This window comes from Anabrus simplex, chromosome 5, assembly GCF_040414725.1.
Source record: "Anabrus simplex isolate iqAnaSimp1 chromosome 5, ASM4041472v1, whole genome shotgun sequence".
Classification (NCBI taxonomy): domain Eukaryota; kingdom Metazoa; phylum Arthropoda; class Insecta; order Orthoptera; family Tettigoniidae; genus Anabrus; species Anabrus simplex.
In genome coordinates this window covers 151921642-151937609 of record NC_090269.1, presented here as the reverse complement: position 1 = coordinate 151937609, position 15968 = coordinate 151921642, and the positions used below count along the sequence as shown (strand labels likewise).

The following is a 15968-nucleotide window of genomic DNA, read 5'->3' as shown; positions in this document are numbered from 1 at the left end:
CTCTAACCCTGGGTTTGTTAACTTAGGGTTAATATTTTAACTCATTCTTACAAGTCAAGCGTTTCACCAAGCTATTTCGGCAGAGGGTTAACTAACACCGCGTTAACCCTCGCAGGAAACAGCTGTCCTAATAATCAAGGAGGCAGTGACTAAAAATCAGAGATCATGAACACACTTCTTGCGTGGTCCTTTTGTTTATTTCTTGCGCTGCATTACATTTTCTTCCTCAGGTCCGTGGTAGATATTAATCTTTCGTGATCTTGAACGAAAAATGGAAGAAGTGCAGAAGAGAAATAGTGGCACGAATTTTTCTGCTTTAGAAAAATCATTACTTATTGAATTCGCCACCGAGTACCGAAGTATTATAGAATGCAAGAAGATTGATGGTATGCAATTAAAACAAAAGGAGGACACATGGGAAAGAATAACAGGGGAATTTAATAATATTGCCCACGTTACAGTGCGATCTACAAAACAACTAAAACAGTTCTATAAAAATTTTAGCTTCTCTGTGCCAAGAGTTGTTTTGAATGTTGGCACACCTTCACAGCAATAACACACACGAAAGTAAATATACAGTTTAATTTCAAAGTGCATTTCTGTATAACCACTACGTAATACACAGTATAATGTTCATAAGTGTTGTACTATTGAACTGGTGGTGTGCAGTTGCATTCCTATATGCCACTGCAGTGCTGTCGTTATCAATGTGAAGAATGATATCATTCTCAATTCCAACATTCCTGTTCCTTCTCCTTCCTGTGAGATACTGATGCAGAGTCAAGTCCTGTGGGGGAAGTTAATCTCGGGTCTCCACAGCAATATTGTGTAATACCGCTGTTGCTACTATTACAGTCAATGTAGTTTCTAGTTTAGTTCGCAAGCCCAAGTTTGTTTCGATCAGCTGTGTATTCTAACCTCTCGCGAACTTCATCGACGAATTTACTGACAACGGTTTTTGAAGTCTATCTCTTCAGAAATTGTTCCTCAGATTTGCAAAGTCTTTCCTTCTTATTATAGGCCTATTTCTGTTAGGAACACCGTTTAACAAATCTAAATAAAGCAACTCTGCATCAAATGCATGATTTACTGTGGCCATGTTGCTTTTAACCTCGAATAAACAGTTTAACTCAGGTGAAAGGAGGGGTTAACTTAACTCCGGTCTTAACCTAGAGTTAAAAATAACCCTCCTTGATGAAACGGAATGAACAGTCAAATTCAGAGTTAAAACTGTGTAACTCGGGGTTAAGGTTTAACCCACGTTGATGAAACTGGCCCTGAGAGCACAGGAAATCTGAGGGGGACCAACAAAGCATGTTTTAAACGACGGTAAGAGGTTGAATATGGGAAAATAAAAGTGGGGTAATACTTGGTGTATGTACAAAAATGGAACATCAAAGTAGAATTCGACGTAACACCTACCTTGATTTGATCCTCTGAAAGGCAGGCAGTCCAGATGACGACAGAGGAAGTCATTGCAGGCTCGAAGATAACGAAGGACAGGCTGAGAAGTTTTCACATTAGCGCAGAGCATGTATAATAAGCAATATGAAGCCTCCAGTAGGTAATGCTTGGGTGATTCAGCGTAAGGTGCTGATCTAGCATCAATAGATGCATCCAGGAGTGAGAGAACAGAGTGCAGGCATGTTCTAGGAAATCCCAAGACACCTGCAAAGAACACAGTTACTTGAAAAAATTACTAATCAAGAGACAAATACAAAGAAAAAGTGAAATGATCTGTGGTGGAATTGCAAAAGAGCAACAGAAATTTTAAAAATAATTTTGCCAGAAGAAAACAAAATCAAGAAATGCACAAGCAGAATATAGGCAACTTAGTTAAGTTGGGAAAATAAAATGGTAATGCTGGGGGATACAACAATGAGTAGCCCGAACTCGACTTAATTTAATCCTGCAACATACAGTACGATAATAATGCCAGGGAATGTGGTTACTTTTCCATGTTTACTTCTTAATTTGGCAACCAACAACATTAATTACCAACAACATTTGATATCCACTTTAGACTCCTGCCTATTATTCATCTGTAGACTATCCTACGGGAAAAGAAACTCAAAATTTTTCTCTGGATACAGACTCACCACAATTGCTAAGCCTCCATGCCTCCACCATGAAGATACTGAAAAATTCTTCTTCCTCATGATTATTAGACATTTCGCTTACAGGCACATTATTATATTCCAAAATTGTGATACTTTTTAAGGATAGATAATCCAAAACAGGCTTTCTATTTTACAAAAGCAATGTAGGACCTATATACTGATGAAATGGTCGTCAGATAATACGAGAAAGGCCGTCCTTAAAATCTAGTGCTCAGTGCAAATGTATAAAATTAACCCTTGAATTAAATAAGTTGTGGTACTACATTTGAGATTATAACAGTAATACTATTAATGGTATCATAATGCTTCCCTCTTTGTATCCAATATATCCAAAAGGAAAGAATTAGACCAGTAAACAACCATGCTGAATGCTTACCAGGTCTCTGAAACACAGTTTTCTTGATGTCTTTCTTGAGATCAAACCCAAGTAGATAATGTGACAGATTTGGTGCAGGATTATGTAGACACTGTTGCAACAGTTTGAGGATTGCTTCCTTGCATTTGCTAACCACCCCCAGTTCCTCCTCCTTCTCTGGGTCTTCATCAGGCTGAAACAACAAGACTTTCGTCTAATATGGACAAATCAAAAGCACGTCACAAACAAACTACTATAATCCATGAGTTACTTAATGCCTGTCTTCTCAGAATTTATATATGTTTTTTATAAATGTTTTACCATCGCACAGACTCAGTTAGGTTTTTTGGTGACAATGGGATAGGTCTAGGAATGGCTTTAATTAAAATGTGAAAATGAGATATCACAGGCGGGGTTTGAACCCATCATCTCTCGAATGCCAGTGCACCGCTATATGATCCAACTTGCTATGTTTTATGGACATATTTCAGGTGATAAGCAGACTAAACTCTGCATAAAACATGACCATGGAGATAGCACTCAATGGACATTGGGAGTAACTTTTTAAAATTCTATAAATCCGAATAAATTCATTATGATACTCCATATAAGACTGTTATTACTATGAGTTTGCCACATCTCATATGCTACTGCCAGAACATTACAGAGCATGCCACTGGGTCATAGATTTCAATGGCATTTTCGCCATTAGGGAACTACCATTCCTCATAGAAGATCTCGTCTGCCAAAAGTCTGTTGGTTCTGCCTGAGTGTAAAGGTATGTTTATGCTGCAGCTTTGCTGCTGGCACATTGCTAGGCCTTGCTGCTTTTGTGTCAGGCAATGATGAAACAAACCAATGGATCCCCATTGGTGCCTTCACTCTGAAGCCCGGCTTCTCGCTACGCTGCTGACTGCTATCCCCCCACGTCGATGGTCTCAAACATGATTGTTTTCAGATCCTGGCACATCACCGGCTATCCTGTAACTTGGGACTGTGATGGTTCTTTCAAGCTCCCCCACTGTTCCACTCTTCACATTCTATACAGATGTTCGTGATCACTAGCTATATGAACCTGATCTGGTTGCTTGTGTTGTGCTGCTTCATTTCTGCTATGGGTGACTATTTTAAACAAATGCTGATACGTTCTATCTTCGAACGAGATGAGATTTGGAACCAGCGGCATGCGGATACTCATAAGAGGTTCAAATGGGATAAACTCGGGAATGAGGAGATGGCAAACAGCCAGTAGACCTTGTTATCTGTTTTATGAGGAATTGTGTCCTGTTTTAACATGTTTAAAATTGAAGTTTATTTTTTTCTTTTTTTCTTTTCTTTTTAACTACTCTTGACTGTTTTTATCTATCCTTGTGTATTTTTAATTTTAACTAAATGTATGATTTTCCTTCTATGGCAGTGTCTTATTTAATTTTATAGCCCCCTCTGTGGATCAGTGGTAGTGTGCCAGCCTCCGAATCCCAAAATAGCGGGTTCAAAGCCAGCAAAGGTAGACGATTTTTGAAGGGCGGAAAAAAGTCCATTCGACACTCCGGGTCGTACGATGTCGGCATTTAAAAGATCTCTGATAACACATTCGTGTTTACCTGATAACATTCATTAAAAACTCAGCACTGGACACCATCCAAGAGAGACTGGGCCGATTGCAGAAACGGTGTTTAGACGATGTCTAAGGTTAAACAATGCCTAAGTTTGGCTGCCACATTGCAGAGATGTTCTTTATCACTTAGAAACTGTCTAAAACCGATGTTTATACCGGGCGAGTTGGCCGTGCAATTGGGGGCACGCGGCTGGGAGCTTGCATCTGGGAGATAGTGGGTTCGAATCCCACTGTCGGCAGCCCTGAAGATGGTTTTCCACAGTTTTCCATTTTCACACCAGGCAAATGCTTGGGCTGTACCTTAATTAAGGCCACGGCCGCTTCCTTCCAACTCCTAGGGTTTTCCTATCCCATCGTCTCCATAAGACCTATCTGTGTCGGTGCGATATAAAGCCACTAGCAAAAAAATAGATGTTCAACCGGCCACGTTTAAACACTGCCAAGAACACTGTTTAACCTCAAATGAGAGGGGTGAATCACAATCAGAGGTTATGTACCAAGAAACATGTAATTTGTATTATCATGTTGAGACGATTCCGGGAAGAAAGGTTCGCCCGATGCGAAATCACAGCAATTCATTTGAAATGTATGGGGAGATAGAGCCTAAAATAAGATTTTGCTTGTTTCTTGAGACTGGCAAAGGGACAATCTGGTAACTGTCAACATGAATACAATTCTTGGCAACCGATATATTTGATTATACATGGGGTAATTTCCAAGGAATTATAAATCAATTCGACTACATACATGTCAGAATTACTTGTCTCAATCGTAAGAGTGTTGTCGCATACATCAACCGGGAAGGATTCACTTATATTTACTGCCAAGTAAGCACACATAATAGTGAAAACTAAAAAGTAGGTTGTATGGGTTTTTTTTTATATATATATATATAATCGTTGCACTAATTCAGATAAGTTTTCGGCAACTATGAGATAGGAAAAGGCAAGTGGTGGTGATTACTGTTTAAAGAGGAGGACTAGGGAAGAAGAGCTGTGGCCATAACAACAACCCTAGTATTTGCCTGGTGTAAAAATAGGGAAACTACGTAAGACAATCTTCAGGGCTGCCAATGATGCGTTTTGAACCTATGATCTCCAGAATGCACCCAAATGGCCCGTACAACACATTTAGTTACACATTACTACTGTTTCATCTTTCCTTCGTCGAAGCTATTTATGAGTAGATTACACTCACTGTAACAACGCTATAATCAAAGCCACACTTTTCCGCACGGTGGTGTGTCGCTTTAGTGTTGATAATATTACGAGATTTAATTCACATCGATGGCAATATTCTTATCTGTGGGCAAGTCGTGCTCATGCTTAGCCACATTTGAGTAATGTATAGAAAGACAAACAGCTGGCGCACGCACCGACAAATGTCATTGGTTGCGACAAGCAAAGATTTGCATGAAAGATACTTCTATCTCCATTTTTAAACCAATATTGAAACTATAAACGATGTCTAGTTAACACTGGCTGAACATTGTTTATGCATGGAAGATGTGCTCGATTTAGACGTTGTTAAGGTAGATGTTGTCTAAGGCTAGAAACTAGTCATTGTTTTTGCAATCGGCCCATTCATTTTACTCTGCCATCTAGTAGGCCTAGAGTAAAATGGAATGTCGAAATTTACGAGCAAATAGCCAGATGGCATTGAATTAAAATGCTTGCACACGGTAGCTGAGGCTATACGATTATTATTACAGTATTATTATTCAATTTCATCACATTTTACTCAATTTTTTTTTATTTTTAGAAGAAAATAAGGCATTGCGAATTAGATCCACTCATTATTTTACATTATTTCAAGTAGAGGAGCTAGGAAGATTGGCAGCAAAGATTGGGTTGAAAATATCTTTTGAGTAAACAAAAATGATGCCATCCTTTAAAGTTGACACTCCACATATTATATTAAAAAATACTCAGAAAATATAAGTTGTAAATAAATTTAAATATCTTGGTGAAATTGTCACTTGGAATACCAATGAAAAAGTATCCACAGATAAAAGAACTCAAATACTGAGACGACCACAAAAAATTACCCGTTCAGTTTTCAAATTCAGCTTAACTTAGAATATTCCCTGTCTTTCTTTCTTTCTTTCTTTCTTTCTTTAACCCTTAAGAGATATAAACTTCATGTTGAATGGTCCCTATTGAACTGTGATTACATATAAAAATAATAATTTAGTTTAACAGTTCCACCTTTTCAATACAAAATTTTTGTAATGCAGGTTACATTACAAATGAAACATTTATTTGGAACTAGTTCTGACCTAAGGTCAGCCAACAACACAAATTGCACAACATATTAAATAGTCCATAAACAATGTACATATATCGTCGAAACTAGTTCCAAATACAGTAGAAGTCTGTTATAGCGAGAATTCATAACAGCGAAAAATTTACTCGCTATAGCGGATTGTCGTTATACCCGATTTTTGTATGAAATAGCTGCCTCTGTGGATGAGCGGTAGAGTGTCGGCCTCCGGATCCCAAGATAGCGGGTTCAAACCCGGCAGAGGTAGTCGGATTTTTGAAGGGCGGAAAAAAGTCCATTCGACACTCCATGTCGTACGATGTCGGCATGTAAAAGATCTCTGGTGACACATTTGGTGTTTACCCGACAAAATTAATTAAATCTCAGCCATAGACGCCCAAGAGAGTTTCGGTTTACTCGGTCTGCCATCTAGTGGGGGCCTAGAGTAAAACGGAACGTCGAAATTGACGAGCAGATAGCCAGATGGCGTCATATTGAAATATCTGCACACGGTAGCTGAGGCCATATGATTATTATTATTATTATTATTATTTTGTATGAAATTCGGAAAAAACCCCATACACATTAAAATCGGTATGAAACGGCTATCAGTTTGTTCAAAACTTGCATTTCTGCGGATGATATCCACACTATGGATTACTTGTTCGTTATTTTTCGTGGAAGTGTGTATTTAATTTCATTCTGAAAAAATTATAGTACCGTATTTCTCCGAATCCAAGACAAACCCCACTTTTTCCTTCAAAAAATTGAAGTCAGGCTCAAAAAATGCTTTGTAAAATCATATGAATGCCTTTGTTGTACAGTACGCTTTTCTAGACGCCGAACATTGGCTTTCGTTATGCAGTTTTCTTTCGGCTGGTCAATATTCTTTGTTTCCGCGGGTTTAATGACCACTAATTTAAAATTGGCATCATAATACCGAAGAGAACCCGTTGAAAATTTGCCGGCAATACCTAATGGAAAATTCTAAATTCCCATGGAGGGAATTAGATATTTTTCACCAATAGAGCATGTCAAAATGTCAAAAACATAAGAGATGTAAGGCTTTTCAGGCGTTTGCTCTGCTAGGCGGGCAATAATTCCATTGTGGAGATTTATTCTCCCGTATGCAGTTATCAGACTGTGCCTCTTATAAGGGCTTCTGATAAGTTCACCTGCATACACCGCAGCGTCAGTGGGTAGGGTCTGACACATCCCACTCTGATGAGTCTAGTGTCAGACCTAAGACGAAACGCTGGTTAATCCGTCCTGTTGATATATTTTATTATTAAAAGAAAAGAAATTATGGTTCAATACGATTACCAATGGGAGCACCGGCTTCTGGAATTTTAGCTAACATATACCTTGATTATTTGGAACACACTCAGATAGTAGGCCACATTGAAGGACTGGATCTATGGCTACGATGTGTTGACGATATCTATGCCATAATAAATGGAAAAATCAATGACAGTCTAAGTATTCTAAATATTTTAAATGGTTTAGATCCTAACATTAAATTTACAGCCGAAAAAGAAGAAGATGGTATGCTCTATTTTCTAGATATTCAAACAATTTGGAAAAACAACATTTTCCAGTTTAAAATTTACAGAGAACCCTACTTTTACACTGACCACAATAAAAAAGCAATTCTTTACATCCCATTTCACAAAAGAAATCTGCTTACTATAGTTTTGTCAACAGGACCTTTGAAATACCGTTAACAGAAACTGACAGAAAGAAGGAACAATCTTACATTCGTCAACAAGCCCTGCATAATGGTTTCAGTTTGAAATTCAACAAAATCATTTCTAAATGCAAATATCAACAACCAATTAAACTTAAACAGCAAACAGAAAAGACTAAGGGGTATGTCAAATTCACCTTTAATAACCCAAGGATTTATGAAATCACGAATTTATGTAAGAAATACAATGCCAAAGTAGCTTTTTCAACCAAGAACAATACGAAACATAGATTCTTTAATCACAATAGAGCCAATAAACTTCAAGATGACGAATTCCAAGAATCTGGCATTTATAAGTTGACATGTACTCAGTGTAAAAAAACATTTGTGGGACAATCAGGAAGGAGCTTCATAATTAGATGTCACGAACATGTCAATGCAGAGAAATACAGAAGATTCTCTGCTATGGGAGCTCATATGAAAGAAGAGAACCACAAATTCACTAATATCAAACAGGACCTTCAAATCATAAGTAAGATCAATAAAGGAATACTAATGAACAACCTAGAAAACATCTACATTATTCTTGATAAATTAGAAAATGGGGAACGGAATCTTAACGAAATGAATGAGCAAAAAGACCTCTTATACGAGCACATCAGTAAATACATGGAATGGGTTGACAGACAACAAATAAAGTTAAAAATTTCATTGTTCCGTATTGAAGAATATTACAGTTAAAATTGAAATCATTGATAAAGAGAATCAACCTATTCAATACAAAAGAATAAGAAATGTAGTGAATTACATTCCCATTTAATAATAAGTAGAAATGGTACCAGTTTCGACCCTAGTCCAGGTCATCATCAGCTGATTAAAACATGAAAAACAATGCATAGGAAAAGGAAATGAAAGATAAATAAATATTTAATTGCGCACAATGTGCATGAATACAAGTATTACACTGACTCACAAAAGTGTCTCAGAGATTCTGTTCTCAATTTGCACCTTAGTACATGGTATCTCTCACAGAGTTCACCACATCTTCTGCACTTACAGTCATGGCAGGGGTCATGAAATTGCTTGGATTCACACAGTTTATGGTGAAATCCATGCACGGCGAGCCTTGTTGATATATGTCTTAATTTATAACCTCCTTGCATCCACTCTAAATTAATCATTGCGTCACTGAGGTAAAAATCGTTCCTCTTTTGAAGAAGTTCCTGCAGTAGTGCCTTATACGCCGCGGTGGTGGGAAGCAGGAACTTCAGACGCAGCTCTTCTACATAGAACAGTTCTCTTGTCAGTATGTAAGCGAGGCGCGAAGGAGTGTACTTGGATAGACAAAGTACTCTTTTAAGAAATGCTGATTTTACATTCTCTAAACTTTGCAATTGTTCCTTGGTAAGATGCACCCATATATTTTCTATTCCGTAGGACGCAACTGGACTGACTTTGAGATGAAACAACTCTATGGCCGTCGTCAGTGACAAGCTGCTGAGAAGTTTGATGTCACCCATTGCTTTAATGGCCGCGTTTAGTCTTTCTTTGACATGAAGGGAAAATTGTTTTCCAGCCGATCGAAATGTTATTCCCAAGTACCGGAAACTTGATACTGATCTTAACTGCCGGTCTCCATAGTAAAATGTTCCCTTCTTGCCTCCTCTCCTAAAAGTCATCGAGACGGTCTTATCCTCATTCAGTCTCAGCTTAGTATCTTCTGCCCATTTACTCACTTTGTTAAAATTACTTTGCAGGTCAGACTCTGAGATGGACGTTAAGGCCATGTCATCTGCATACATGAGTAATTTGACATTACTAGACGTCATCGATTTTGTAATGTCTGCCGTTGCAATAATGAAGAGCAAAGGACTCAACGGGTCACCTTGGAGTACACCAATAGTTTGTAAAATGGGACCTGATCTGGTAATGCCGTCACTGATTTCTATCCAATTGCTGGTGAGCAGATCTTTGATTAATGGAAGAAGATAGAAACTATGGTCGGTGATATTTTGTAACTTCTCTAATAGAATAGTTCTGTCAATCGTGTCAAAAGCCTTTGAATAATCAATGAAAATGGCATGAAGTTTTCCTCTAGGTTGATCCAAGGCTTCCTCTATGTCCCGTTGAAGGCACCGAACTGCCTGAAGTGTTGACCTACCACTCCTGAAACCAAATTGAGAATCTGGGAGTTTGTCCGCAATGAACTCTGTAATGTGTTTATGAACTAAAGCAGTCAAGGTCTTTAAGAGAATACACTCCAGTGCAATACCTCTATAAGAATTGGGATCTGCTGTATCACCTTTCCCTTTATATAACATCTTAATTGTCGATCGTTTCCAACTTTCTGGTACTCTACCTTGACGCAAACATTCGTTTAGCAGTAGTGATATCGAGTTCTGTAACACTGGGAAAGTAGCTTTCAAATGTTCGTTGAATAAGAGATCAGGGCCACATGCTTTCTTGTCTTTCAGGTTATAGATGGTATCTGATATTTCATCAAGTGTGAATTCCTCGTAATGGACGCTAGCCTCCGTGTGGGGTAAATGAAAGTTAACCGGCCACGTATCTCTCTCCTGTAGGATTGCAGTTAGATGTGTCTCCCATACACTCATCAGTATATTCTTTGGGAATGATGGTTGCCTTGGGCGAAGGGCTTTATATGGATTCTGTTTCGCTTCCTCAATTAGTAGTCTCTCTTCCTTCTCTCTGAACTGTTTCTTAGCTTCTGCGACAATGACTTTATAATCTCTTCTTAACCTAGCGTAAACTGCTAACCGTTCCTTTGTCCGTTGCACTTTTGCATCCTGTAAGGCTTGTAAAGCAATTTTCCTTGCATTGAAACACGCCATAGTAAACCAAGGCTTCGCTTTTCTTTGGCGGATGTCGTTGGAGATGACAGCCTTTTTAATGATCTTTTCTAGTTTTGTTGCTGCCTCTGACAGAATGCCACTTTGTAGTTTTTCAATAATTATCCTATTTTCTGAGTCACCAATTAAGGACAAATCAATCCGCCTGCTCACTTGAGTTGGTAGCAGTTCTGGGCACGAGTAAAAGTTAACTAGTTTCAATCTCGTCTCAACTGGAAAATGTTTTTCCTCTGTTTCTGCTCTGACTACTTGACTGATTAGAGTTAATTTTGAGTTAATGAATACAAGGTCTATCATACTCATGCCATTGTAGCAAATATATGTCCTCTGATCCTTATTATTGAGTAGATGAAAACCCTCCTCCTCTAAGTAACTACTGACCTCCTTTGTTTTCTGAAGTGGAATGTCTATACAGCAGTTAAGATCTCCCGCCAGGATTACTGTATCCTCTCTTTTTGTCACTTGTAAACAGCGGATAATTTCATCAATAATATCCGTTGAACTGGCGTAAGGTTGAAAATAAACACCAATGAGAACACAGAGTCTAGTGCGCACTACAAGAGCATTCTTGGACTTTCGCTGTACAACGAAAGGCGAGAATTTATCTGAGAAAAAACAAGAAATTCCTCCTTTAGGTCTTCCGGCAGGTCCTTTGTCAGCTAGAACATGCGCTGAGTAGTGGCTATTAACATTCCATTCCGATGTTAAAAAAGTTTCCACAAATATTGCAACATCACACGTCTGCAGCATTGCTCGAATTGAATGAGCTATACCTAGTAGTCCTTCAGTGTTCCAAGATAGCAGCTTGATTTCTTGAGGGGAGGGGTCATCCTTTTGCTTAATTGCGTGTATCGAGATGCGTACTGGTTTTTCTAATGGAGCGAAAAGAAAATCGCCTAACCAGCACATCTTTAGGCCAGAAATTTGAACAATTAACCGTGTCTAAGAAGTTAAAATCTAATCCGACACGAAAAGCTTTGTTTGCCCCTTTTGTGTTCAGTTGAGAACAAGATATGTTACAGTTAATCCCATTGTCTTGTAGATATTTCATGAGGTCCTCTGACTCTGTCTCTGGATGTAAACTACCAACATATAACCAAGCAACCCTGGCTGCCGCTTGAAGTTTGTTACCTTGAGTTTGTTTAGATCCTCTAATAAATGGTATACTCGTACGATTGCGTTTAACTACCTCCGACCAAACTTCACATTCCTTATCTTTCTTTTCGTCATCTTCCCCGTCACTGATTAGTGGAGCAGTGAACTGGATGTTGGTATCGGATGCCTGGGAGTAATCCGGCTTGATAGACGAGGCATCAAACCTTGACTCAAGGTCATTTGATGTTTGATTATTGAGCTGTAGAGCAGGTGGTTTAGGCGCAGTTTTCTTCTTGGTCAGACTTCCCTTTTGTCTGTCATTGTATGCTGGAACCAACACAGAGTTTTGGACTTATCCGGAAAAAACAGCTCATCAAGTACGCGGAACGCATCCACTCTATTGACAAATTTATCCTCGAATGTTTTAATGCACTAATAAAATACTTGTAACTACGAAATCGTCGCGATGCATTAAAAACACTTGATCTGAATGTGAGTGCATCTGCTGTAATATGAATTACATCCAGGCATGCAATACGATCGACACGTCCTAATATATCAAAATAGTTTTAAAACCAAATTTCAATAAAAACATCTCTAAACTAACGTTTCCTAATCAAACGAAACCCAACAGAAAGAACTAAACAGATGCTTCGCACATGCTCATGTTTACATTTGAACAAACCGATCGGGCCGCCATTTTTGCTATTATCGATAGCTGCATTAAGGTCTGATATATTGTAGTTGGTCTTGGTCCGACACATCCCACTCTGACGAGTCCAGTGTCAGACCTAAGACGAAATGCTGGTTAACCCCTCAGCGCCGCAGCCGTTTAAAGAGCTTCCTACCCCGCGGCCGGATGGGATTTCAACTACGCGCGACTGAAATACATTGATTCACTTAAAGCGTTACTACTAGTATAAGAGTAGCCCGATATTCACGAAATTTGGAATTCCTTATGGTAGAACTATGTGCATGAAGATAATTACATAATTGTTTCACATTTCCTTAGTAATTTATTTCCGTGTGATAGAGTTCGAAGCACTCTTCGAGACAGAGACCCAATGCACACTCCTGGCAGCAGTACACCGATGTCTTCTTTTCACCGTGTTTTGAACACGCGATACGTCTCTGATGTTTGAATTTCTCACTCTTGGGTGCTAATTTCCTGATAAAACGTATTTCCTGCAACCTTGGAACTGTATTATCTGATGCGCGCTGGCCTTGAATATTTCGTTTCCCGCCCGAGAAGCGTATTTTGTACTACGTAAACAAACCTTCCATCAGCTGAAACTGATAAGATAACTGCTCAATGTATGTCCCTGTGACTTGTCTAAATATTATTGGAGAATCTAGGAATCATAATTCACTCTTGAAAACTTCCCTTTGACCTGTATGCGTATCTATAGTCTCCTACACGAAATTTCCAAGTACTGGTTCCTCCTCATCGTCACTCTCATCATTTACCACTGCATCGGTCACAGCCACATCACCTATTTCATTATCACTACTGCTTATACTGCCACTACTACTTCCGACTAAACTTTCATTTGAATTATACAATATTTCAAGCACGTTACTCTCAGCAGGAGCTAGCCATTGAGCGCGGTGCGTCACACAAGCTGATGAAGCTGCAGCGGGACCGAAAGCAGCAGGACGAAACTGAATGAGGGGAATAACATTTATGACGAATCAAACCAACTCGATACATATTTCAGATTAAAAGGTCGATACATCGTCTTTAAAACGATATATATACCATGCACAACTGCTTCTCGTGTCGTATGACAGAAAGCAGCACTAACTGATGCCTACACAGAGCACACGTGGAGAGTTACGAGAGTTACAAGCTGAGAAATAAAGACAAATATAATAAATAAGCCGCACTCTTAATACAAAATTAGAGCAAAGAACATCACACGAAAAGACAAACTTCTCAGATCATCATTTCTTTATTTTATTCTGTGGGAACGAATGAAGCAAACGGACTATTAAAAAAGCAGGGATTGGTGCTCAGACATAATTGACAAATACTTATCCTTGCAAAAGCAACTACACTTTAACGATTTTCAATTCTTATTTAGAACACTGATAAACCCGAAAATGTCTTCTTGGAAACAAAACAATTTGCAAATCCATAACACCAAAACTCTTGGCGCTATAGCCGTAAATGCGAAACCATGTATGGGTCTATACCACGTTTAGAGGTCGGCGGCTACGGAAGAAAAGGGGGTCTATACCACGTATAGAGGTCGGCGCTGAGGGGTCAATAGAGCAAACGCCTGAAAAGCCATACGTGACAAATTGTTCGGAATTCATTTGTAAAGTCCATTTGTAAATAATATTTTTCAAAATTAATGATCACGGTTGATTATTTCTGAAATTGCAACCTAAGCCATGTCCATGCCCTCGGTAGGTTCCAGCCCCTTCCTACCTTCCTGGTTTATTGCCATTAAGTTGGCCCTACTGATATTTATTGAAGTTGTTATCTGCGGAGATCCGCGTAGTTTCAACTGATGTTTCACTGAGTGTGTAGTGGTTTTTGGTACTGTGTAATTGCACTTACTTTCCTCCCTTTACTGTGTTTAGTTTTGGTTTAGTGTAACTGCTGTAGTAATGGTTACACACTACCGAATATTATTCTCACATCCTTGTCATGGTCGCCACTTTTGTAACTAAAAAGACGCACACGAAATGCTGTCAACTGTGTACAGTTTTATTTACAAATTATACACACACAAACTAATAACTGCTCTCTCGAACAAAACACTGATAATAATAATAATAAGAAGAAGACTCCAACACTTGCATGTCAACCAACTACCAACCCAACAAAGTTCACATACTTGACTTAAACACTTGGCTAAAGACTTCAATACAAGTCTCATTATACAACTCCCAAGACTGCCTCTTTATATACATTGCCTGACCGGGTTTCTAGAAGAATATGACATGATTTCTCGTAATTTCGAGAGTCTCCAACAGCCTATTACAGTGTGTTGCACAACATTACACTAGATTTATACATCATATTTACAGGTGATAATAAATTATATACTACTAATTACGTGTTCTTTCATTAAATAAACTTGTATTAATATGTATACAGCATATGTTTCATGACATAAGCTCACAAATAATACGATCACAATTTATACAAAATAAAGCCCATGCATAACTATGTAAATAAATAATAATAATAATAATAATAATAATAATAATAATAATAATAATAATAATAATAATAATGCTGATGATGAAAACGGCAGAATTGGACTAAGCAATACTGAAAATTGTGAGATATTAGCAAGATATTTTGATCAACTTTTGAACTGTCCTGAACCAAGTCATAAATTAGAATTTCAAGATACTGATGAAAATTTGGAAGAAGACATACCACCAACTATAAAGGAAATTGAAGAAGTAATTAAAACCCTCAAAAACAACAAAGCTAGCGGAGAAGATTCTATTACAGCGGAACTTTTGAAGTGGTCCTTGCCAAATATAGCAAATGAGCTACAATTACTCTTTGAAGAAATCTGGAAAACTGAAAAAATTCCTGAGGAACGGAAAGTAGCCTTGATACATCCACTCCACAAAAAAGGTAATAAACAGAACATTAATAACTACAGAAGAATATCTTTATTAGCAGTGGCATATAAAATATTTTCCAAGATTTTATTAAACAGAGTAGAAACAACACTAGACAATCATTTAGGTGAATATCAAGGTGGTTTCAGGAAAGGAAGATCATGCACAGAACAAATATTTAATCTTAAGTCAATAATTCGCCACAGGTTACTTAATTCAAAGGACATTGTAGTCATGTTTGTAGATTTCAAAAAGGCTTTTGATTCTGTTGACAGAGAAACTATATATAAAATAATTCGAGAATTTGGCATAAAGTTTAAACTGGCAAATCTAATCCGTGAAACACTTACAGACACAGTCTCTAAAGTGA

The 15968-nt window shown here is 38.1% G+C and overlaps 1 protein-coding gene across 1 annotated transcript in view; it reads right to left on the bottom strand.

Annotated features, from left to right (window-relative positions):
* Nup205 (nuclear pore complex protein Nup205) overlaps positions 1 to 15968 on the bottom strand; it is a 676487-nt gene that overhangs the window by 219913 nt on the left and 440606 nt on the right. The window contains exons 18-19 of the mRNA XM_067147168.2: positions 2497 to 2668; positions 1423 to 1668 (exon numbers count right to left, since the gene is read on the bottom strand). Of these exons, the coding sequence (XP_067003269.1) occupies positions 1423 to 1668; positions 2497 to 2668 (418 nt within the window). The remainder of the gene's footprint in view (positions 1 to 1422; positions 1669 to 2496; positions 2669 to 15968) is intronic.